The sequence below is a fragment of the Squalius cephalus genome, assembly GCF_949319135.1.
Source record: "Squalius cephalus genome assembly, chromosome: 25".
In the NCBI taxonomy this organism is placed as follows: Eukaryota; Metazoa; Chordata; class Actinopteri; order Cypriniformes; family Leuciscidae; genus Squalius; species Squalius cephalus.
Genome location: NC_137146.1, coordinates 27,932,246 through 27,946,522, shown reverse-complemented (window position 1 = coordinate 27,946,522; position 14,277 = coordinate 27,932,246). Strand labels below are relative to the sequence as shown.

The window sequence follows — 14,277 nt, the reverse complement described above, 5'->3', positions numbered from 1 at the left end:
TTACTAAATCACTCAATAAAACACTGAAGCATCACTAATCTCTCACTAAATTAACTTTTCCCATGAGTCTGCACTGTTGTGACATACGGTAATGTCACTTTAGAAGTCTGCTGCAAAGCTCGCTTCAGTGCGGGCTCAGCAAAAGTGTGTATCTTGGGCGTGTAACGACCGCAAAGGGGGACCTCGCGAGCACAGTTCTGAAACCTAAAATAACAAATGGGAGACTCTACAATCTCCTGAACCACACGAGCAAGCGATGTTGCGTCCATTATAGGTCCACAAGACTGTAAGTGCATATGAAGTGTGCCATCTGGGACAGGGCCTATGTTGTAATTAAAGGGATAGTTCACCTAAAAATGAAAATTATCCCATAATTTCCTCACCCTCAAGTCATTCTAGGTGTATATGATATTCTTTTTTCCTTTTATAAAATATTCATATTTAAAACTTTATCGACTAAAATAACTAGCTTCCGGCAGACGGCCGTATGCATCAATTTACGGCGAAAGAGAACCACTTGAACTTGACGCACAACGTAATAATGAACACGGTTGCCCCATAGACAGTAAAAGAAATGGACACAGCGACCCCATTGGATTCAACGGAGAAAAGTGAAGTCAATTAGAAGCTCTTCTTCCTGATGGCTGAGCGACTGCGCAGACTCAAACTGAGCTTGATGACATAAATGTGACGTGAGCAACCTGTCTGTCTTCTAGTAGCTGTGCAAAGAGAAATCTGAATCATTCCCTTCCGAAACTTGCAGAGACGGAGAGTGTGAGTAAGAGGTGTCCATGAGCTAGGAGCAGGAGAAACTTTTGCTAAATATTCTGATTAATTATTTTGTCATTTTGCCTCCACGTCCCCCCGATCGCCCGCGAGCTTCTCCTCCTGTCCATACGGTAATCTCTCTACTGTGCGACAGAGAGTCGGGTGGTTATGACGCAATCGTTAGCCTATTTTTACAAAAACTGCTTCTACGGGGCCATAACGTAACGTACAAGGTAATGGAGCCTTTTATACATTGTCGTGTTTCTTTAGAAATAAATAATGGACAAATGGAGTCTTTAAACGCCTCAGATGTAAAGTTATTCGCTGCCAAAGTGACGCCAAAATGAATGGGAGTCAATGGGATGCTAACAGCAGGTGATGGTCTGCTAATCAATGGCGGCGCCCGGGGAAGCTTCAGTTTCCGGCTGATAGATTACCCCCTTGGGTTGCCCAGCCCTGTTTGTTTGAACCGTGAAAGGCACCACCTACATCCTACAATGTCATACATTGTCAAGCGTTACTCTTTTGGCGTAAGTCGACTTGCGTATGGCCGCCTGCCGGAAGGTAGTTATTTTAGTCGATAAAGTTTTAGATATGAATATTTTTCTTACATGAAGGCATCGCTTCAGAAGCGCCTTTATTAACCCCTGGAGCCGTTTCGAGCACTTTAATCAGGGATGGATGGACTTTGATGGACTTCCAAAAACAAAAACCCATTCACTCCCATTATAAAGCTTGGAAGAGCCATTGTATTCGTCTGAAATAAGAATGTCATATATACCTAGGATGGCTTCAGGGTGAGTAAATCATGGGGTAATTTTCATTTTTGGGTGAACTATTCCTTTAAGGGCTATTTGCATGGTGTAGTTACAGCATCTACCAGAAGGGGTTAACTACTGAAGCCAACCAGCCAATCCTTGGTGTGGATGCAACATGCAAAATTCTTATGTCTAATCCCCTACTTTACAGTAAACATTACATGAGAAGCATGTAATTCACAATATTACTATTCATAAAACATTTGGGTACTACTTCCACAGGGATTCTGAAGTGCACATCCATTGGACACTTTACTATCTGGTGAGGTCGTGAATGGCAGTGAAGGAACACAACATATAACAAATCCAACATGGCAAATGTGATCCGTCTGGATTCACTGCACACATTCAGACTATATTTAATGGTTGTGAAGTTCGTTCCTCATTAAATGTAGTACCAACTTAGTATGACAGCATGCGATTTTGGATGTACTTCTTTATGGACAAATGGGTTGAGAAAAATGTATAGGCCTTTATTGCTTGCCAAAAACAAAAGCTTAACAAGCCCAGTAAAAGTCTGAACTAAAGAACACAAAATTATGCATTAAATGGGCAACAACACTGCCTGATCGTTTTTGGGAAGGTAAAAAAAAAAATCCTGCCACACCTTTTCATTAATATATCTTTATTGCTTGAATAGTTTTGATACAGAACAGCTTAAATTTCTGATTCTGAAGCACTCATTCGAAGAACAAGAGTAGTGTACCAAAAATGTTCTGGTGATTCTGGTTCCATTCAAGTCCAGTAGAATTATTTTTGGGGATGTAGCAGCGACACGAAACTCCCTTTTACATCGGTCAACACGTCAAACAGTGACAGGTCTCCATTCTTCCAAAGAGACAGGGAGGATTAAAACAAGAAAAGAAAGAAAAACAGGGGAAAAGGTGAACATATCTTGTAGAAAACCTAAGAGTGGAATGTGGATTTGATAACTCCACCCTGTTGATTTGAATTCACAGTCAAGTGCTAAAAAAGTAGTGATTGACGATTTAATATATTCAGAAATCATAGGTGAAGAACAATTTTGCAAGGAAAATTATGATTTGAGAAAGCCTTTTGTACGAACCCTGAGAGTGAGACAGAGCGAGGCGGCAGGTGGGGCGAAAAGAAGAAGAAAAAAATAAAACATTTATAACTCAACAACATAAAAGGTTATCATGCAAACCTACCCTACAGATTCACCCATAGCAGAATAACAGTAAATTTCACAGTTTTATACTTAAAAGAATATATCAATGAAAACAACTTCTCTGTCAAACTGAAATAATCATCATCATCATCATCATCATCATTATAATAATATAATAAAGATAACAGAAACAGACCACACATTCTACAAAAAAACAAAAAAAACAATGCATACAAAGGTCTACATAAAGCTTTCAGATCAAAAGTGATTTTTATCATCAAGAACCCAGATCAAAACTGGGATGCTAAGAATTGAATTTGAATCATTTTTTATGCAGCATAATTGTGTTAATACATGGCTTCTCCACATTTACTTCACCTGCACTGGGTCATAATAAATACATTAAAAACAGTCTGTGAGCATTCTTACCAGAAAACCAACCACTTCCACGCACAACCAACACAAAACACACTCACATGAACCCAGGAAAAGGCATCGGGAGAAGCAGAAGTCCCGGAATACACAGATTGAGAAAGCGATTGCAATTGCATTCAAGTTCATCCAATACTACAAGTCTCCTGCCTGAGCAGAGATGTTAGATATTCACCACTAGGGGGCGCACACAACCTGATTTCCAATCAGGGGCAAATTCTCTCTCCATTGCCACAATCGGTTCAAAATTCCTTTTCATTCATTTGCCTTCTTATATCATCCTGCAGGTCAACAGTCATTCGTTTGCTAGACGGTTGCTCCAGGAAATCAGAAGACCTATATTTGAAGACGCTTACCAGTCCATGCGATTTCAAACAGTCTTCATGCCCTTTGAGGTTTGCTTTGTTTGTGTCTGAGGTTTTTTTTACAACATGAGTTCATAAAACTGAGAGGTCAAAGAGATCCAACACTACAAAAGAACGTGTGATTGACATGGGGTCCTCCTAGTTGAGGCACATCCCGACAGGAGGCAGCAGGGCGACAGGGTTCAAGTACACCATGAATTTTAGTTCATGAGCCCGGCAGAAAGTGAGACGCCTGCCTAAAGCTCAGAAGAAAGAGTAAGGCTTAAAAAGTGATGTTTTTGGAAGACGGGTCACCCTGGAAACAGGAACACATTTCATCATTTTTGTCAAGTACATCAGATTTATAACTCATGGGCTTCCTGTAATTCCTTATTGTTTTTTGTTGTTGTTTTGTGTGTGTGTTCTTAAGTTGCTGAGATAGGGCTTGAGGGACAGTAATTCACGAGCCCTTAAGTTAAAAACATGCCTTCCCTCATTAAAAAACACCCCTTTTGTGCCAAAAAAAACTAAACGCTAATGCTAAGGACATCTGACACAATCAGCACAGCTGGACATTCATCACCTATTTTTGGGCAAACATTGCCCATATACTTTACGTCATAGCTGTTGAACACCTTTCCAAGTATGACCCTCAGATCTTTGCTGGGCTGTTTCCCCTCCCAAAGAATCTCTACGTGACAGCACCCAGAACAACAGAGCTCATTATTGTAATAAAACAATTACTCTGGAAGCCTTTGTCATTAAAGGATTTACACAAAATGGGAAACTACAGGCAAATAAAGGGAGGACAAACAGCCACGAAGAAGCCCTGTGGTGAACAAGTCGTCTTTGCGTATTCCAGTTATGCACTTGGGTGCGAGCCTCTCAGTAGAAATATCTCCTCTTGTTAGTCTCAGCCTTCGTTGAATAGGCTATAAACCTGCTTTTCATAAGACAGTTTTCACTGTCGCTGAACTGTACAAAACGATATGCAAATTTGTTCATATATTGCTTATTGTAGTTCTCTCAGGATTCCACAACAAAAAAAAAAATCACAACGATCATTGTAAAATACTATAAAAATCAACTTTAGATCATGATAAATGCTGATAAAGATATAGCAAAAAAAGTAGAAAGGCACTTGGAAACAGTCATCGCTTTTTTCACTGCAATGTACTTTTGTTATATGGCACTGCTTCTTGTTGCAGCACAATGTTTCACAACGTAAAGATAAACCAAGAAAGAGTCGCTCTTCACTTCACCCCAAGCAGTGGCGGTTCGGAGGTGGGCAAAATGTGCTCAGTAGTGGGCTGGGTGTGGATCTCCAGTAAACCTTGGATGAATCCCTCCGACGGCTCTACGTCAGATGTGTTGGATGAATCTGATGCTTGTTCCTCTGCTGAAGGTTCTTTGGGTGTTTCTGGTCCAGTCTCGGAAGTTAGTTTAAACTCTTCAGTTTCCACAGCGGGTACACAGTCCTCTTTATCCTGTGAGGTCGGTTCCCCCTTAACAGTGTCTGTTATTTCACTTTCATTCTCAGAGGGTGGATTGGTGCTGGTGGGTGTGCACTCGCCTTCGCTAGCCGAACGCCCACTGAAGCCCTCCTCGTCGGGTCCACCTGCGGCCCCACAAGTCGAACCATCACTATCCACTCCACGTAGTTTCTGGTGGATACGCTGATGTCGGACCAAACTGTGCTTGAGGGTGAAGGTGCGCTCACATGTCTGACACTTGTAAGGCCTCTCACCTGGTAGAAACAAGGCATTCAAAACATTGAGCTTTTAATGAGAAACATTGGTAGCACTTTAATTTAGTGTCCTTGTTACATGTACTTACCATAGTAATAACTGTTAATTACATGCAACTAACCCTCAACCAAATCCTAATCCTACCCTAACCCTATAGCAAGTACATGTAGTTAATTAATATTACTCAGTACTTAAATATATAATTACACTGTAACAATGACACCTTAAAATAGTTTAACCGATACATTTAGTTATCAAACAAGAGCTGTCAGTTCTTATGAATGATTTACCAATCTAAGTATGTTTTCAGATTTGTCTTTACCTGTGTGAGAGCGCATGTGTCTGGTGAGATCCTGAAGGCTCCAGAAACGTTTGTTGCATATATTGCACACCTTTTTCCTCTTGTCTGGCTTGCTGCCAAGTTCTTCACTTTCTCCCTCGGCACTCTTTGGTTCAGTTGCAGCTCCCTCTTCATCACTCCTCTCCTCCTTATCTTCCTCCGATCCACTCTCCACCACACTGCCCGTTCCCTCGTTCTCAGATGTGCCCTTCTTTAAGATCTCCACCTCTTCGTCTGTAACCTCTTTCTTATTTTCACAAGGCATAATTGGATCAGCCGATTTTGTGAGGCTTTGTGCAAGTCCGTTAGTTGAGTCTGATGCTTCATCCTGCTGATGAACTTTCTCATGTCTGGTAAGGGTGGCAGCGTAGCGGAAACTCTTCTTGCAACTTTTGCAGGTGAATTTGGACTCATCCTGAGGTGTTTTATCAGACATGTCACCATCTGCTGCAGGGGAGGACTGTGGCTGGTCTTTCTCAGTGATCTTGAAGTCCTTTGGCTTAGAGACAAACGTCAAGTCAAGGGTCTTATTGCTATGGGAATCACCATCCTCTTTTTCTGAGTCGCTGTGCTTCAATGACTCGAGAGCTGTTGGGTCGTCCTCCTCTTTGTGAGGAACAGGGTCTACAACAGCTGCTTCTGTCGGCTTAGCTGGTGAGGGTTTTTCAGCATCCATTGCTTCAGGCTTCTCAGGGTCTGATCTTGTGAGATCCATTGCCTCACTCACAGGAAGCTCTGTCTCAGACGTGCTCTCTAAAATATAAATTGACATAACACATCAGGTAATAAAATGCAGTTTTAACCTCAATGGTTAATCAACAGTTAAAAAGATACCACCGTCTATAAGCAATTTAAAGTTTGTATATTATTTTTGATACCTGCACTCTCTTGTGAGCCTTCCTCTGCGTCTTTAGACTTGGGTATTCCACCATTGCGCCTAAGCACTCGGTTGGAAACGCCATGCTTGCGTAAAAGATGTCGCTCACAGTTGGACTTGGTCGAGAAGAAGGCATCACATTGGGGACAAGGATATGGCTTCTGACCTGTTTAAGAAATTCAAAATAAAAGAAAGAAAATAAATTACACACATACTATGAGGGGTACCATAGAAGGTGTACATACTCTGTACACCAATGTAATGCTGTAGTCTGTAAAAATGTACACAAGAGTCACCTGTGTGTGTTAACATGTGGCGCTGAAGCGAACTGGCCCAAGGGAAAACTCTGGGACAAAAAGGGCAAGTCATCTTTTGCACAGAATTTGAGTATGCATTCTTCTTCCCTTTGGACTGATGGGGTTGAATAGTCTGCCGGGCTGGCAAGTGTTTCTCATCTTTCACCTCTTTCTCGTCACTAGCACCTGGCTGCTGCCTTTCTTTTCTTGCCAACTCAATTGTGTTAGTCTGAAGATAGGCACTAAACTTGTTCGTATCAGTGTTCGCCAACATCCTCTCAACACTTGCAAACTCCCCACTAGACTCCAAATCAATACTCGGGTCTGTGGCATTTATCACAGTTTTCTCTTTCGTTATGCTTCTGGAAGCCCTTTTCCTGGATCTCTTCTTGGAGCTCTCTACGGAGAGCTCCTCTATCAAGGTATCTGTTGACTCTTGCTTGCCATGTGTATCAGAATCAGCCTGAAGGCTATTAGTGTTGTCCCGTTTTAGAAGGTCAGGGGCACCAGAAACAGAGGAAATTATCTGAGCAATGGATGCCAGTGGTGGAAGCTCCTTCACAGCAGCAGAGGAAGGTTTAGGAAGCAGAGGCTTTAGACGCAAGGGTCTTCCTGCAGAATTAGTGCTACCAGTAAGGGAGGTCAAGGCTACGGGGACCTGGTAGCATCCAAGCGGTTGGGGCTTCTCCTCAATGGACTTATCAGTCTGAAGAGCCTGTGCAAGGATGCTAATGGTTGAATGTTCTTTCTTAATCTCTCTTGGCAATACAGCCTCAATGTCTTGTTTAAGCTTTTTCAGAGGATTCTTAGGAATAGAGAGGTCAATGGGTTCCATGGAAGAGTCATAGGAGACAGGCTCAATTTTGATCCCGGGTGATCCACTCACACTTCCAACACTGCTGCCCCCACGACTTTTGTTAGAGAAGTCCAGAGGTTGATCCATATCCATGCCGTAGAAGTTGAGGTCTTCAACCTTGATAGGCTGCACCACAGTGCTAGGAGAAACCCCATTGTGAGGAGATGGGTTTGGGCTATTTTGGGTTGAGGCAGCTAGAAGAGTGATTATGTGCTCTTCAATATCCTGCTCTTGGACCTCTGGATGTTGTTTGAGAAGGTGATGGATACAGTTACGCTTGGCAAGGAAGGCTGCTCCACAACGCTTGCACTCAAATGGCTTTCGCTGGCAGCCATTATGTGTTCGCAAGTGAATCTGCAGGGCCCGGAAGGTCTTTAGGTCCTCCCCACAGAAGCGGCATGTAGTTTCACTAGTCCCAGCCTGCTCCAGTACATCTGCTGTGGACGTGGACGAGGTAACATACTTGATGTTTTTCTCAATCTCCCTGCGATTGTTTTTCATGTGCTTTTTGCGAAGATGGCGCTCACAGTTAGCCTTGACAGTAAATGGGTAATGACAGAGACGGCAGACATAGGGCCGCTCGCCACTGTGCGTTCTCAAATGACGGATCAACGTAGCCTTGTCCGGAGCAACATAGTCGCAGATATTGCATTGGTGGGGTAGGATGCCCAAATGATATCGCATGTGTGCCTGCAGGACACCAGAGAAAGCAAAGACCTGGTCACAAAATCGGCAGGGGTATGAGCCTTTTTGAGTTCCTCCCTTCTTTACAGTGGTCTCATCTAACTTGCCATTCTCCTGCTTGATATGTCTTTCATCCATGTCCATTGGGGTATGGGCATCTCCCATGCAGTCTGCCTCCATTTGTATCCTCTCTGCAGAAGCCTGGTTGTTGGCAGAAGAGGGAGAGGAAGATGAGGAGAGATCCCTTGCTGTCTTGAGAGGATGGCTGGCAGGGGGTGGGAGGCTAGGGCTGATGCAGCCCAGTGAAGCTTGCTGGGTGTTTAATAGGGGTGGTGGAGTTGAAGCTACCATACTGGTTCTGGGAGCCACCAAGGGCTTTGGCTTGAGAGGAGGCATCTGCTTGTAGCCCGACTGCACAGCACTACAGGGTGCCTTGGATAAGGGTGGGAGCGAGATTTGGTTAGGAGCAGCTGAAGCTACTTTGAGCATTTGCTGTATATCAGCGAGTTCCATGCCGGATTCACCACAAACAGGCTTCACCACCATACCACCATCTGGCTGCACCAGAAAACCTGTCTGGAAAGGCTGAAGGGACAGCAGTTTGAGAGCTTCTTGATGGGACAGTCCGTGAAGAGTCGCTGGGTCGACAAGAGACAGGTTAACCCCACCAACAAGGCCAGCCTCTTGAGGTACGGTGGACTGATTCGGATCTACATGGATAACCCGGATGCTATCTAGCTTGGCCTGCTGGATATCCTCTTCTGAGGGGGCAGGCTTGATCTGGGAGATGTGCTGCAAGCCCAGGGAGTCCATGAAGCTACTTTTCTCAGGAGTGGGAGGCTCATCTTTCATAATTAAGGGTGAAGTGGTCTCTTGGGTGCCACTTGAAGTCTCATGTGAAGCTCTGTGCAAGTCCAGAGCTGAGCTAAGAGGGAATGCCTTATCACATGTGTCACAAACAAAACGATGGAATTTGCCAGTACATCGGCGGAGGTTTGTTTCACACCAAATCTGTGGGTCAAAATAAAAATGAAACTTAACAAAACTAGCATATTACAGTCGAGACAAAGAACTTTTACAAACTGTGCAGATTAACCACAGAAAAGTTGACAATGGCTTTTACCTGGGCAATACGAGGGAACTTCTGGCATGAAAAGTCAATGAAAGCCAGATCATTAAAGCCAAGAGGGATAGATGGGTTATTCTGAATAAAGGGTCGTCCATTGGGGTCTGTGGGTAGCTGCTTATGGGTAGCTGCATTGTGGCGGAGCAAACTTCGGTGTGTCCGGAAAGAAATGCAGCATAAATCACATCTAGGAATAAGAATGTAAGGTGTTGATTTCAAAGATGCACCACACACATTGTTTGTATCTATTTGTAGTTAATCTGCATGTTGTATATGCACAAATTCATTCTCAATAACACACTGACATTATTACTATTATTATTTATCATTGCCCAAATTCTTCATTGCTCAAAATCTACAGTGTGCTGTGGAAACGCATCCTAAACATCCAAAATATATCTAGGATTTCCTAGGTGAATTTGAAAGTCAACAGTAATCACACCCTAGCTTACAATGGCTCTCGTTCAGCGTTTATTGGGTGCTGCAAAAGACAGCTGGTTAATGTCTGTGCACTGGTCTTGTCACATGTCCTGTCCCTGATCATGGTGATGACGTGTCCCGTAGGGACTATAAGCAGCTTTTATCTCAGCAGACATACACAATGCAATGCAAGGCAGAGCATAGCAGCGCATCCACCTGAAAAGCATAATGAGCTAAAGTGCTAACAGGTTAAAGATTACTGCTTGTGAATGCTTTAATACATTTGGTCAGTTGCATGAGAAAATCATGTAAATCAAAATGGAGAAGCAAAATGTAGCCGTCCTGTTACAAAGAGTTCAAGCACTGTTGCATATAATTACACTAAACCATTCCCTGTCCAGGATGCTGTTGTTTCTATTGGCTATTTTGCAATGGCTTCAAATGTGGCTCATCCAATCAGATTTCAGAGTTGGCTCTATTCATTGTATTATAGCATGCATGTATGGGAGTGTCTGCATTACTTGGAAGGGCTGTTTGGGTGAGACAGATAACATGTCTGTATCTTGAAAAGCATTCTTGTGTCTGTTTGTATGTGTAAGTGTGGTTATTTAGCTGCTTTTAGAACTCTTCAGAGTGGAACCCAATTCACAGCAGTCTAGATCCTCTTAACTAGCACTCTTAGCTCTTGTGATTACACAGGATTAGTGCTAAATTTGCAGCACTTCCATACAACAATAACTCTGCAGTGAAACTCAGACAGGCCCTGCCAACTTCCTTTACCCAGAGCAATCCCATACAGCTATCCATTAACTAGAGGAGCTAGCCATCGGTTGGGTGATTTAAGAGGGATAGTCTACAGACTGATGTCTCCAAGGATACAGATACCACCTCACACACATGCATGCACACACACACTACTACAGAGATGTCCTGCAGAATGCATCTTGCTGAAGTCTCCTCCTGTGTCTCATTAAATCCCCCCCCAGCCACACAACCTCTGTGGTCCCTCCCCCCTCCATTTTCCCTTCTTTCCTTTACATGCCACTTCCTTGCCTTAAGCCTGGGGGCCACATGCGGGGCGGGGGGGGGGTGGTTGGGATGGGAGGGAAGAAACCTCTCAGGCCTCTCACGAGTGGGAGGGGGACACGTCGACAGGATTACACTCATGTAGGTATGATCATTCTCAGCCAATTACATTTCAGCATAACATTTCAATAAGCAAAACAAGTATAGCTTAAAATCCAAACTCTGACACTCAGAAGGCCAAACCTGTAAAACAAGATGAAACATGTTTTTTTTAACATGTGGTACAATATAAAAGGCAAATCCCAATGAAACTAAATCCCTTGCTTATATAGTTAAAAAGCAAGAGGAGTTGCCCCCTCTGTATTCGGATGTGTTAAATTATGACTGTACCAGCACAAAGCATGCCACCATATCTCCCAGCAACTGCAGGGATCCAGCCTAAAGCCCCAGCTATTGGCGTCTCCCTGCAATACAACTCTCACCTCAAACAAAAGGGACAACATTCCTGTCTGAGCTTAATGGACAGCTATAATATACTGAACAGAAAACCGAGTGTAGGAAGGGCCAAAACTGTTCCATTGTCAAACTCTAAACATTCCTTTGTTATCAAGCCTGAAATAAATTCATGCCTCTTCACAACAATACATTTACTATCCTGATGCATGTGTTTGTACCTCAGTGTAGTGTCAGGATGGGTCTCCATATGGGTGTCAAAGTCGTTTCTGCATGTGAGGTTCTTGAAGCAGATAGGACAGGTCAAGACTTCCTCCTGTCCTTTGTTCAAACTCTGCTCATCTGCCCCACTATCCTCCAGGACCTGCAGCACACAGGTCACTGTCAGCTATTTGTAGCTTAATTTGGGAGCACCGTCCTGGGGTGCAGGTAGCACTGGGTAAGATGGTGGATCCACACTTACCTTTTTGCTGGATGGCTCCTCTGTCTTCTCTCGGTCTTCATCTGGGTTTAGTTTGCGTTTGGTTGCAGAGGGACGTCGTCGCTTAGGTGGAGAAAGAGTCGGACTGTTGGGGATGGAGCTGGCAGAGTCCTTCTCGTGGATCTTCATGTGTCTGAAAACAGGTAAAAGAGTCCTTTAAAACTGCATGTTGTGTGTTAACAAACCAGCTGTCACAGATTATTTAGCGATCATCACAAATTATTCTGATCTCTGAAAAATGCTTGGGCATTTGTGGAACAAATGCTTGGGAAGTAGTTGGATCTTGAGGACATTTCCAGCTGCCTCCCACTAGTTTGATGGATGAGTAATTAATGAATAATATTCTAGAAATTTAGGGTAGAGGAACCTCTGTTCAACCCAATGGGAGCCAACAGAAATGACTGTAATGGGGTGATGCTAATGGCCTGGAAACTCCTGCAATTATCTCGCAGACTCTATATGTGCATATGTGGAGCCCAAGATGGCGGGTTGAGATCAGCGGAAGAGAGCGGTAATGTTGCATGGAGAGGGCAGGAGTTGATCCTCTATTTTCCAGAGAGATCCTGAGGAAACCAGTGAGGATACAAAGGAAGTGGAGGACCAAAGAAATCAGGATGCCTGACTTAAGTAACAGCTTCAAGCCCACTGTTGGCTAAAATATCACATACACTATTCATTTAGTCTTTCACTGAACTCACACAGAGGCAAAAAGATTTATATTTATTGTACAATCAAAGATTACATTTCAATGAAACATGTCTCCTGGATGTCTGCTCCATCGTAAGTTTATATCTGTGTACCTATAAAAGTTTATCTTATGAAAGTACTTTGGAAGTGTACATGCATGTGCAAGTGTAAAAAAGGTCAGATGTCCCATGGTCTTGCAGGTCTCAGTTTTCACTCTGCAGTCAGTGGTTTATTAATAGCAAGCAGCATGTTGGACACTCGTGTGAGGATCTGAAAGGCTGTTATATCTCTCTGCTCTGGACTCTAACCTTGCCTTTGACCAATCACAGAAAACCAACAATGCCAAGTCAGCAAACTGTGATTGGATGGAAATCACCACCACTGTAACCTCATACACAGGATGACAACTTATCCACTGAAAAATACTAATTAGTTCAATATGGCTAGTTTATAATAAGTATATGACTGACTCTGAGTCATGCAGAACAGTTTCAATTAAATTGTAATGAGTAATGTGGAGGTAACATTTTTTCAAACTGCACTAGACTGAAGTTTCCTGGCCTTGAATGAAGGATGTCAATACGGACATTTCATGAGCAAGCTGGCTAATCTGTAAAGGATCATAAAACTTGTTGATGCATAAACAGGTTCATTCCATCCAATCCAAGCATTCCACGGTGTTCCCGCAGAGCACAGACAGAGGGCACTGTGGTGTCAGAAAGTTACCTCTTTTCCAAGCAATGTCAAAGCAAGGGCACCCCTTTAAACCTATGGCTGTTCAGTGGAGTCGCTAAGACTGAAGGAGTTAAAGCAAATAAAAGCAGCCAATCAGAACACACTTTGACTCTCTTCTGTGAAGTTGTGACCTTTCTCCATGGCAACAGTGACTCCCTCCTTCTCCTCCCAGCCCTCCCCCTCCCCAAACCATGTGATGCTTTGGCACAAGATGGCTGATTCCTTGCCAACTACATGGACAACTTCCTCGGTCATACATGAGGCCTCATAACTATCAGTTAACTTATTTCAGCACTGAAAAAAACACTTTCTCACACTGCTCAAATATTTTTCAGGTGTTCATGAATACAATGAAGAGAAAAAAAATGGGGGGAAAACTATGAAAGAAGTGAATGTAGCCAAATATTCTAACATACATTATGTAACTCATAACAAATCACAATTAAACTTTGGCATGTACCTTGTGCTGGAGACGTAAGTGATGGGAAGTTTTGCTTTTAAGATTACAACAATGGGCAAAAAAAAAAATCCAATTTTTAAGTACACACCCAGAACACCCTAACAACTACACACTAGCAGCATGACCGCAATTTTTTTTTTGCATAGGCAAACAGTGTTTACATTTTCTTTATACCCATCAAAATTAAAACAGATTACGAAGAACACAAGACGATGAGAAAGAGGAGGAAATGTTATTAGGACAGTAACAGCTGATGTAGTAAATCCAGATTCCCTTCACATCCGTCACAGCACATTCCATGCATATCAAAGGTGGAGTAGTACACCCAATTCCACCCTACAATTTCACTTTACTTCTGCTTACTACCAGATAACTGCAATTTACAGAGAGTCTATTCAAGCCATCCTACCCTGCAGGCCTTTAACAACTTACTAAGAGCTGTCCACACAAATACACACACAGATTCCCCATATGCACTTCACCATCAACCTCCACAACCTTGGGAGGAAGTTCATGTTTACCTCCTCCATCAGCAAGGCCTGCTGGGAGAAGATACCATGACCAAAACTGGGGAAGCGACGGGTGGGGGAGGTGTTT

At 43.1% G+C, this 14,277-nt stretch overlaps 1 protein-coding gene across 2 annotated transcripts in view; it reads right to left on the bottom strand.

Annotated features, from left to right (window-relative positions):
• Nucleotides 1–2,492: 2,492 nt before the first annotated feature.
• rreb1a (ras responsive element binding protein 1a) overlaps nucleotides 2,493–14,277 on the bottom strand; it is a 56,134-nt gene continuing 44,349 nt past the window's right edge. For both annotated transcript variants that reach the window (XM_079863910.1, XM_079863911.1), the window contains 7 exons: nucleotides 11,781–11,931; nucleotides 11,539–11,681; nucleotides 9,416–9,605; nucleotides 6,753–9,303; nucleotides 6,458–6,622; nucleotides 5,562–6,332; nucleotides 2,493–5,238 (listed from right to left, as the gene is read on the bottom strand). In XM_079863910.1, coding sequence (XP_079720036.1) covers nucleotides 4,745–5,238; nucleotides 5,562–6,332; nucleotides 6,458–6,622; nucleotides 6,753–9,303; nucleotides 9,416–9,605; nucleotides 11,539–11,681; nucleotides 11,781–11,931 — 4,465 coding nt within the window. In that variant the 3' untranslated portion in view covers nucleotides 2,493–4,744. The remainder of the gene's footprint in view (nucleotides 5,239–5,561; nucleotides 6,333–6,457; nucleotides 6,623–6,752; nucleotides 9,304–9,415; nucleotides 9,606–11,538; nucleotides 11,682–11,780; nucleotides 11,932–14,277) is intronic.